This window comes from Vicia villosa, unplaced genomic scaffold, assembly GCF_029867415.1.
Source record: "Vicia villosa cultivar HV-30 ecotype Madison, WI unplaced genomic scaffold, Vvil1.0 ctg.000397F_1_1, whole genome shotgun sequence".
In the NCBI taxonomy this organism is placed as follows: Eukaryota; Viridiplantae; Streptophyta; class Magnoliopsida; order Fabales; family Fabaceae; genus Vicia; species Vicia villosa.
The window spans coordinates 370,764-382,468 of NW_026705178.1; the positions used below are offsets into that span (position 1 = coordinate 370,764).

General features: G+C 32.2%; 1 protein-coding gene across 2 annotated transcripts; it reads right to left on the bottom strand.

Moving 5' to 3' along the window:
- Positions 1-510: 510 nt before the first annotated feature.
- LOC131627718 (probable leucine-rich repeat receptor-like serine/threonine-protein kinase At3g14840) lies at positions 511-10,963 on the bottom strand. Of its 2 annotated transcripts, none has more exons than XM_058898574.1 (24): positions 10,752-10,963; positions 10,094-10,268; positions 9,547-9,618; positions 9,351-9,422; positions 9,132-9,203; positions 8,943-9,014; positions 8,742-8,813; positions 8,582-8,653; positions 8,407-8,478; positions 8,220-8,294; positions 8,051-8,122; positions 7,663-7,734; positions 6,975-7,034; positions 6,011-6,073; positions 5,894-5,929; positions 5,715-5,752; positions 4,985-5,358; positions 4,853-4,904; positions 4,478-4,615; positions 4,078-4,196; positions 3,747-3,957; positions 3,391-3,628; positions 3,083-3,233; positions 511-2,396 (listed from the first exon to the last, which is right to left on the bottom strand). In XM_058898574.1, the coding sequence occupies exons 1-24, from the start codon at positions 10,852-10,854 to the stop codon at positions 1,998-2,000; spliced, it is 2,880 nt and encodes a 959-aa protein (XP_058754557.1). In that variant the 5' UTR covers positions 10,855-10,963; the 3' UTR covers positions 511-1,997. The 2 variants fall into 2 exon arrangements, with proteins under 2 accessions (XP_058754557.1, XP_058754556.1); XM_058898573.1 differs by having other exon boundaries at positions 725-2,396; positions 4,706-4,904; positions 10,752-10,960.
- Between the last annotated feature and the right edge of the window lie 742 nt (positions 10,964-11,705).

Here is an 11,705-nt window from a genome sequence, read left to right on the forward strand (position 1 = left end):
GAAGATGTTAAGACTGAATGATGGCAAGTCAAATGCTGCAATTTAGGCGACTAAAAGCGGACCACAATGAAGGTGGAAATTCCAACACACCCTCTCACGTTCATGCCTCAATTAGGCAAAAATATGGAAGATGTGGGAAGCCCAACAAGTGATATATGATAGACTTTGATACCATCTTAGAATGTGAATTGGGTCTAACTCAACCCTATAAAATTGACTTGTAAGGTGATAATTGTCACCATTTATAAATACTACACATGTCATATCATTAAACAATGTGATATTAAATCCACCATTCAAACCTAGCACAATGAAAATGTTGGAGGCTGCAATGAAGACAAGTCAAATACTGTAATTTAGGCGACTAGGGGCGGGCTACAATGAAGATGGAAATTCCAAGATCAATAATTGGGCTTTTGATCTTTTTGTTGGCCCTATACTTATATTTATACCTATGATCATTATCCATGTTTCTTGTATAAAGAAAGTAATCAATCAACAAGAATAATTAGAAACCTCACACTCTGAAAGGATCACGGAACACACCCAAAATTTCAAGAGTCTTCTTTCAAATGAAAGGCGTCAGCAAAAACTGTGTGTCTATATATTAATCTTTTTCTTTGTTATCTTATCAAAACTACAAACAAACTCTTTAATTCTACGAACATGCTATCTTTTTGTGTCATAAAGGCCCAATTCACCAAATAATAGGCCCACTTTCATTTTGTGAAAATGTGCCTGTCTCTAATAGCGGGGAAACAATGACTCACAAACGACCTCATCAATGTTACCCCAATTTTACATATGGTCCTTTGAGAATTATTAGTATGAGGCTAGACAATGATATATCCAAATTTAAAGTTTTAAAGGAATTTAGTAATGACCTCAATGGTCTTAGGGGATTGTATAAAAGAGATTAGATTGAAAGGAGTTGTACTGAATCTCAAGCAAGAAATCTGTTACATCACGGATCACCCCAGATCAAAACCTTCCCCCTAGTAAACCATTTATAGAGGGAAGAGGGATATGGGTAACAATCATCCCCAGTACGAGGGAACTTATTTCATTTTGTTCTCTTATTATGTTATCTACTATTCTATTACGTGTTTTTCCTTTCTTTTTGATTATACAGTATACACTTTAGACGAGGAAGATAAGAAGAAAGGAAAAAAATCTAACAAGCAAGAATCGAAGATCCCTGAGCCTGTGCATCTACTACTAAATTGGTATCATGTCAACAAGGATTACGTCACTTAAGTCATAATGACTAATATATTTCTAGGAAACAATCATACCAAACCTATTCACATGCCATCACGCTATAAACCTTATGTATTGAGTGGCAAGAAGGCAAGGCGACATAACCCATAAGTTTCATCACATTCTAACATATCGAAAGAAAAGAATATGAAAAAGCTAAGAAAGGCTAAGGGCGGTTTGAAAAAATATATACTCACCAATTGTCCACGAGGTGAAGTTTGACACGCATGTTGAGAAACAACCTTGACTGTAAGTCATGCTCCGGCAACGTTGACCTGGCTCAACAGGGCTATTATTCCCATCTAGGCCGACGACCCCATTTCAAAGGTCCAAAGGCCCAAAACATTCCTCGGAGCAAGAAGGACCAAATGATCTCTCAACATTTGACCTACTGAGACGTGTGTTTTCCAATTGAAGGTTCTAGGGACCTAAAACTCTAGAACCCCAGTATGAAGTAGATGAAAGGTCGCAGGTTTTAGGTACACAGTATTCAAACCCAAAAATCAATATTAAACATATTTGTAGACAAATAGAAATTTAGAAATAAGTTTACACACAATATAAATGTTAATGAATTACATTACCACTTTTAATATATGTAAAAAATTTCAAACAGCTTATAAATATGGCCGGAAGTAGTACTCAGTTTTGAAGATATGGATCACAGTTTCATCACAAGACACAGTGGTTGGAGATCAAGGTAGCAATTGCAATTACTTGCTTATATACAAACAGTCTTAATTTCTTTTCTCCCAATAGGAAGAATCAGGGTGGACAGAATAAAGGTCTTCACCTGTCGAAGATGTAGCAGTCCATGACCCATCATTTAATAAACTCTGAATTTGTGATGGTGACTTGCTTATCTTATTTTCTTCCGTATGATAGTAATACTGCCTCATTGCTTCCATCTTCTTTTCATCCATTACTTCACTTGAATCTGAAACAAACTCTGGAACCACAATCCTTCCTTCAAGCATACTTACCACCGACGACATGGAGGGCCTAAGGTTTGAAGTGACATTCGTGCATAGGAGAGCCACATTGATCATCACCATAGCTTCCTTTTTGTTGAAATCTGAACCTAATCTTCTGTCTACTAGCTCCATTAGGTCGCCTCTCTCTTTCAACATATGTGCCTGTTGAAGCAAAGAATAGAATAGTTTTCTGAAACCCAAGTCATTTACAAGAAAGAAAAGATATTTTTACTAACAATAATTCAAATTCTTTACTTTGTTAACGTTTGTGTCAAAAATAACAATTCTTTACATTAGGTAATTCAAATTCTGAAAACTCTTCAAAGTTCAAAATTGATCATATTTATGTAAAATAACTAAACCCAAAAATGATGTCACTTAACGTGTAAGTCACTTGAATGCTTCATGATTTTAGAAATTGACAGTAACTATGAAATGTTTTGTACAATTAGTCAATTACTCATCAAAAGTAATGACTTCATTTTCCTTCTTGTGAAAAGTAATATTCAACAAAGAAATTTCTCTTTTCAAAATTAGTATTTTGTATCTTATTCGTTACAATATTTGTAAGGTTATTGTCTTCTTGTTGGTCAGGCCAAGGAAAGGGATAAGAACAGGGAGTACATGATTTTATTCGCTTTTAGAGTTTAATAATTATTATATTAGGAATGAAAAACATATATATATATATATATATATATATATATATATATATATATATATATATATATATATATATATATATATATATATATATATATAAGACACAAAACAAAGTGTAAGTAGATATTAATATTACTAGGGATAATAAAAATTTACATAACTAAGGGTGAACATCATAAGCTTACCCAATCAAGAAGATAGAATGCTTCCTCCTTTGTCCGATAAAGGGTGTTGCTCCTTCCACTAACGATTTCCAAGGCAACAACTCCAAAACTATAAACATCAGCTTTGTCCGTCAAATAACCATGCAATGCATATTCAGGAGCCATATATCCACTGCATAATTGAAACATATCATTTCAACAACTTAATATCAGTATACAACATGATGTCAAACTACTATATTATAAAAATTATCAATTGAATTAAATATGATAACTTTTTGGAGTACTTTTTAATAAAGTCAGAAAATGCAAGAATTATAGTTACTCACTATGTCCCAGCAATTCTAGTGCTAATGTGAGTATTATCCTCCTCATCAAGTTTGGCCAAACCAAAATCAGATATCTTAGGGTCGAGATCCTTGTCAAGCAACACATTAGTGGCCTTGATGTCCCTGTGAACAACCTTCAGTCTTGACTCTTCATGTAGGTATGTCAAACCTCTAGCAATACCAACACAAATCTTCTGCCGTATAGACCAATCTAATTTTATTTGTTCTTTCTCTGGACCTATATTTGTAAATTTAATAAATATGACATAACGAGACCATATAGTCACGTGTTATATCAGAAAATGTGGAATATCATACAAATAAAAACTGACAGAGACCGGCCATAGTGAAATTACCAAATAAAGCACGAGCAAGGCTATTGTTTTCCAAGTATTCATATATCAACAACAACTGATCTCCCTCCACACAACAACCATATAGTTTAACAAGATAAGGGTGTTGCAAGGCAGAAATCATGCCTATCTCATTTAAAAACTCACGATTCCCCTGCCTTGATTTAGAAGAAAGTTGCTTGACTGCAATCAATGTCCCGTTGGATAAACATCCCTGGATTTTGAGGAATGCTATGTTGTTAGACGTTGAATATTTTTTTTATATGAAAATATACATGTACAATCATAATAAAAGCATGACACTAAAGATGATTTGTTATATTATGCAAAATACCTTGTAGACAGGACCAAATCCTCCTGCTCCAATCTTATTGGAATCATCAAAGTTGTTTGTTGCTGCTTTGATTTGCCTTAAGGTAAATAAACCTGTTGGTAGGTCTAAACTCTTCAGCTCTGTTAATTGAAGTAAAAGAAAGATCAAATATCTCTTGCACTAAGAAAATTACATATGGACATTCTGCATTGACAATCCATTTCTTGAAAGCTTGCAACTTCCCTTTTATCAAGATAAAACTAGTCTCAAGTTCCATAACATGATATACTGATAAAAATACGTGTCGAAACTTTACTCAGTTACTCAACATGTGCAAGTTTTTTTATCACTTGAACTAGTCATGTGTTAGTAAAATGTTAGATGATGATGGCAACAAAAGAAATTCATTTGTAATCGTCACCTCTTGCCAATGAGTTTTTCTTTACAAAACATCCTTTCCACCAAAGTATACCAAATACAAGAATGATAACAATTGTTGCTGCAACCACAATTCCAGCCACAGCTCCTGCAGATATGCTTCCAGTTCCAGGTGGAGAGTCTGTTTGTTTATTTTACAACACATTTTAACTATTAAATTATAACATAGAGATCATAACATAAGATTAGGAAGGTACATAGTATAACCCACCAGATTCCACTGAGATAGCCGATATAAGAGGACCATATACTGATTTATTTGGGACAAACTGTGTCCCTTTTCCAGCCCAATATAAACGGATCTCCAAAGTATTACTAGAAACAACAACATCTTTGAACTGTTTTATGATTTTCTTACCAACTCCTCCTGCTTCTTTGGCAATATTGAAGTCCTTTTGCACGGCCTTCCCCTGCAACATTTCAATCACAGCCTTCTTAGTGTTTCATAATGATTACAATTTATAAGTATTTTAACTGTTAAACCATGTACCTGAAGGTAGATATCAAATACACGCCTTCCAAGACTACCATAAGTTTGATCTTCTGTGAACATTATTTCAGCAAAATGTAGATTTACTGTGTAGTTTCCATTTGCCAGGCAAAACCCATAATAAGTCAAAGAAATAGGAGAAACACGTGCATTCATGTACAATTCAGCATCCACCATAGTAAGTTTAGCTATATTTTTAGGGGAATAATTTTCCTCAGGACTATCTAAGAATTCACCAGTGGTGCTAAATGCCCAATTTCCATTTGAACTGACATGGAATCTAGCTGGGCTAGATAAGTCCGAATCTTCGTCATAACTTGTTTTGTTGATTGTTGCATGCTTTCCGCCACAATTTATATAAAGGGAGTATGAGGCTGGATTGAAGAGATCATGTAAGCAACAAAATATTAAGGAAACTAAGAAAATCAAATGAAGAAAAATATGCCCCTTGAAATTTATTTTAATATACTCATTGTCTTTCTTTTTAGCTATCACGTTATTTCCCAATGCAAACAAAGATTAAAGGAGGGAATCATAAATTTTAATATACTCATATTTTATTTTTATGTCCCTTGAATTATTGTTGCTGATATTTTCCATACAAACAACTTGATTGTAGTGTGTCCAAACTAAAAAATAACCATGGCTGTCTTTTATTAAAAAAAGAAATACAAACATAGGGAGATCTTTAGCTGTCTATAGGAAAGTCACCGTGAAGAAAAAAACTCACGTTTGGGACATTCAAATCTCAAACACGAAACTGTTTCTCTGAGATATGGAAGCAACAAAATAAGTTAGCATGATTAGTAAAATAAGATTCATCACATAGTAAGAGGGAAATGGAAAGGTTATATATGTGTGTGTGCGGGCACCACGCGCATGTTTTAGAACTTATAATACCAAACTTACATGTCATTGTGTGCCCATGAGGTAGAAAACAAGTTCCTGAGATATATTAAAGAAGATAGTGTCTCAGGAAGGTTCTAAGGCTCGCAAACAAAAGCACGCAAATGCAAGGATTCTTACACATTGTCATCTTGACATCTTTGACTCACTTGGCTGATGCTGAAATTATTGTATGAGAGATCTCTACATACAAGTCATAAAATTAGAATCAAAATATGATAATAATACAACCATTAGAGACTAGAAACATTTGGTGACTACAAAGAAACCTTCAACATAAATGTTTTTAATATTTTAAACAACTGCATAATACTACTCCAAGAACATAAAAGTATCAAAACGATTTCCTTCCCGAGAAGTAGGTGAAAAATAACCTCCTCATCAATTGTTCCATTAAAGAATACTTTATTTTCAATTGAAGGGAAGAGAAAACCATTCCGTTAAAAATGACAACAGAATACAAATGTGAAGAATGATTTTTATCTCTGAATTGAAACTTGAGAATGACATATTGAAGATATAATATTAAGTCAATCAAAGAAATGAAACAAAGGTTATTCTCAATCAGCCTGAACATTAAATCAGAGCAAGACAACCATGAAGCTTTAGGAAGATAGATCATACATGTCCGAGAGAAGTGGGATGAAGGGTTTATGAACTTATACAGTGAGGAAAACTAAACTCATGATCATTGACTTAACACACAGGAGTTTATCAGAAGAACAACAATAAAGCTTTAAATTGTAGTACTTCTGAAAAAAAGCTTTAATGCTTTAGATTAGATATTATTTGCATAACATTATTTAGAAGCTTTAATTTGGTGATATATAAATAATCATTGCAGCATAGTTGGTGCTTGGTGGTCATGCACTTATGTGAACCAAATAAAAACTATAAGGCTAAAACAATAATTATTGAATAAAAAGAAGGGGAAAATGCATGAAAGCAAGCAAAAAGCAAAAGAAAAGTCTACTTTGAAAGTACCCAAAAAAACAGATGATATGTTCAGTATTTTCTGCCTCATAAATGAGGAACATTGTTCAATCGAAGGAATCATACAAGTAGTATTAGAAAGATAACTCACGTGTCAACATAATGTCTCCAACGACGCACGGGGCCAGTGAGAAGATTTCCAGTTAAAAATCTACCATAAAAGATTATCAAGATATTAATATACAAAGCTTAATATTTATTGAGCTAGACCGAACATTAAAGGATACAAGCAGTCATCTATAATCACATCCATTTATCTATTTTTCTATATGAAGGGTTGAATTGATCTAGTTGAAGGACCCTTCTGTAAAGAAATGTGTTTTAATTCTTAGACACTGACTCTCATCATCACACTTCATATATGGTCACCTTCTTTCTCTTGGATTTTTGCCTTTTAAAATAGAAAGGGTGTGTGATCCTTTTGATACCAGAAAAATAGCTATAGAATGGTGCAATAACATTTGGCATTTAATTAGCAAAATTATTGCTGGCACTTAACATATTGCAACCATATAATTAATTAAATTCCAACATGACTCATCTTTTACATTTAACAATGGAAACTTGGTCTGCACTTTTTGAGCTCCATATGGTTGACATTTTTATTCAAGTATTTAGGTTGAGTTCAATTTCATGAATCTAAGTAGAATATTTAGCTACCCTACTACTTCAGTTTAAAAGTTGAAAATAGAGTTGTAGGTGTAAAGAAACCAACAAATATGTGACTAAAAATATACCCCCGAAAGAGTTGTGCTAAGAAACTATGATGAAATTCATACATGTAATTCGAACTCTTCATGTTAGCATAGGAATCTGGAATTATTCCACTTAACTTGTTAAAGCTGAGGTCCCTGAAAGAGATATCATACATCATATAGAGAATGAGTTAAAGAGCGAGCAACATACTCTTTAGCACACTTTTTTTATTGGTTAAAACTCATATGGGTCCAACATAAATTAGGTAGGACCCATGTAAATTTTAAACCAATAAAAGAAAGTGTGTTAAAAAATGTGTGTGAGAGTGTGTTGCTAGCATTATTCTAAATATTATATCTATAAAACAATAATTGCAAAAATATACCAAAGTTTACTTAATAAGCTAAACTTAACAAAAGAAATTATAATGGTTAGCTATAGTAAAACAAAATGCAGCAAGTAAGCAATTACAAGTGTTTTAATAATGTCATAGTCCCAAGATAACCAGGCAGTTCTCCACTGATGTTGCAGTTCCTTAGAACCCTGTGAAACAATAAGATAGACAACGATATAGTATGAGTGCCTCTCTTGCAGCTTTTTTTATGTTCTATTTTTGAAAGAGGCAGAGGAAACAACTTACAGAGTATTTAAATTTGTCATACTATTAAGTTGTGGCAAAGGTGCATCTTCATATCCATCCAAATCACAAATTCTCCTGAATATCACATTTAATCAAAGCTAAGTAAACATAATTAAAATAAAAGTTAAATTTCAATCCTTACTTTATCAGTATATAGTATATAGAATGTGAAATATCATATACATACAAGTCAGTTAAGTTTCTCAAAAGTGAAATTCCAGAAGGAATAGGCCCACTTAATCCACTTCCTTGAATCATTCTGTCAAAAGTAAAGTAACCGTTGATAATTCTTTTTAAAAGTCAAGCAATACAAAAACAACTAAAGTTGAGGAAAAAATTAAAATAAAAAAGAATATGCATACAGCGCATTAATATTTGTCCAGTTCTGAATATAATCAGGTATCTTTCCAGAGAATTGATTGTCCTCAATTCGGCTGCATTGGGAGAGCATATGATAATTTGAAGTATCATAAAGAAATAACTTGTAATCAATAAACACCGCTATAAAAATTTGAATCTTACAATTCTTGTAATGCAGTGAGCTTGACGAATGTCATAGGTAGCTCTCCGGTAAAATTGTTAGAGGAAAGTTGCCTATATATAATTGTAAAACAAAACAGTATGTTATGATTGTAAGCAATGTAAATCAAAGTGGATTTTAAACAATGAGCTTTGATATTTCAGGGGGAACATCAATTAAGGGGAAATAAATAAAGTGCTTACAGTGTTTGAATTTGGGTTAGATGCCCAAGCTCAGGAGGAAGCTTTCCAGACAATTGATTGTTATGTAATTCCCTATCCATTTCAAGTTAAAGTTAAGTTCTACTTAAACTATCTAAATTGAACACATACATGTTTGCGTACTTATAAATGGCTTATTTTCCATGATAAGGTGGGTAATGAGAAACTCACAAAGTTTGGAGAGTAGATATGTTTGAAATCTCAGCTGGTATTGAACCCGTTAATCGGTTTCCGAGAAGAGCACTGAGATAATTAAGAAACATGTCATCATTAGCTTATTGAGTTACAAAATCTTACAAAGAATGTAAAAATAAGACCCATATGTCAAGATCAACATTGTATAATATATCAAACAATCAATGAGTGAATATCAGAACAGACAAATCATACATTTTACTGATATTCATCATGGAGCCCCATTCTTTAGGAATTGTACCATTCAAGTAATTGCGAGAGAGGTCACTGTAATAGAGGAAGAGAAAAAGTGTCACGCAAAATAATTTATAGATACATGTGATTGAAGATATAAAAAAAGTTCAATAATATTGTTAATTTGAATGTGAGGGAAAGTTTGGGAATTACATACATGACTTGAAGGTAACGCAACCTGGTCAGTCCTGGCGGGAGAGTACCGGGAAGATTTTGCCCTTTCAAAGTTCTAAACATACATTTTACCATAAAAAAAAGTAAAACATAAACAATGAGCAAAATAAAGTAGTGAAGTCTAATATATTTCTTAGCCGGTAGATTTTAGAGAAATAAACTGCAACAAGCTCTTCTAGTGTAGAGGGTTTTAAAATTGATTTTACAATTTGTCAACATGATTTTAATAAAAATACATGTCTTTGACAATATTGATTTTATTTCTAAATCTTAGTTTGAACATTAGGGATAGCAATTTTATAGATGTATAATAATGATAAATTTCTATTGAATGGAAGGGTATAAGTATAAGTATACCGGTTAAGTTTTCTATATGGTGTAAACCGATCTAACTTAGTGTATATACACATGTACAATGTCATTCCTACCTTAATATTTCAGTACAACCGTAAATGAAGAAACAAAAATTCAAATTAAATTAATTTGAAGTGGAGATAGAAAAGGGTCAGTTCCACTAAAAAGAGACTTACATTGAAATAACATGGCAGAATTTGTCACCAGGAATAGAGCAGTCACAGGTGACATTATTTTCTACTCCTTTGGATATGGGAGATGTAAGCCAGTTAGGTTTGTTGCTGCATGGATCTATGTTGAAGTTCCAATCCTTCTTACCAAGTGATATAGCTATATCTTCAAGAGCTTTTTCTAAATATATAAATTCAAAAGCTATCAGCTAAGTACTGAAAAATCCTCTAAACTACAAAGACATATCATCAAATATCTACAGAAATTATGAGCAAAACATACATGATATTTAGGACCTGTTCGGATTAGCCTATCTGAAGTTATCTATTAACGTAAGTTTTGAGATACTGTTCGGGTGAAAATTTATGAAAAGAGCCTAAGACATTTTTATTTGCTTTTTTCAACTTGATTTCACAAGTTTTTCGAAATATATAAAAAAAACAGCTTATAGCATATACAAATATCATTTGCTATAGAAATAATTTATGTAAGCTTATAAATAAGCACTTATATAAATAAACACTTATGCTATAAGGTGTAAATAAGTTGTTTATCTAAATATGACCTTAAACTAACAAGAAACTTTAGATAAAAAGACTGGAAAAGAAAAATCAAATAAATTTGTTTATTATTTGGAAGCTATTGTATAAATACATATCATACTTTCGTCCGGGTGAAGAGTATTAGCCCCAAAAGCTGTTAGAGATAAGAACAAAATGGCAATGATTAAAAGGAAGAAAAATGGAGAGGTAGTGCTCATCTTCATGTTAACAAGGAAGAGAGAAGTTCAAATATATCAATAATTTAGAGCTAAAGAGTCTGAATATATAGTGTATATGTAATGAAAGAGTTGAGGAAAGTTCTTAATGCATGCATTGTAAACACATTTATCATCAGCATAAATCACCAATTTTGTCAATAAAAATGTAGGGCCTCATTAATCCTTTCGCTAAAATTATTAATACTAGTGTGTACCATGCATGCCACAGGCATGTGCCAATTTTTAAGGAATCTATTTAAAATTTTACAATTACATAATTTCACGTGTTTGTTTTGAAAAAAAATTGTGTAATATTTTATCAATATTTAATATTTCGATAAAAATTTGTAAGCAAACTCTATATGGATTGGTCCAACAAAAGAATTGTTAGCACATAACAGGATTCAAACCCGAGACATTGAGATGAGCACACTCTTAATATTTCGATAAATATTTGTAAGAAGTATTAACTTGCTAAACATTATCGATTTTGTAAATATGAAACACGAGTGTAAATAGTAGGTAGCATGTGAAATTGTGAACAACGTTTAATACACCATTTCATTTTTCAACATAGAATTTAAATAATTTGAGATTTATAAATACATTATTATGCTAAAATAGTATCTGAAATTGAAACTCTCCAATTATGCATATTAATCCTTTTAAAGTATTTAATCTAATCCTAAAACTGTCTAGGAACGAATGTGAATAAGAAATTTAAAATTAAAGCATACACTTAAAATTTCCTTAATTTTAGAGACTAGCATAATAGCGCCTATTAATTTTAAAAGATATTTTCCAGTCATGCCCTATAAAAGTCAGATTACACCCAAAAGTTATTAAAGTACCCTTAA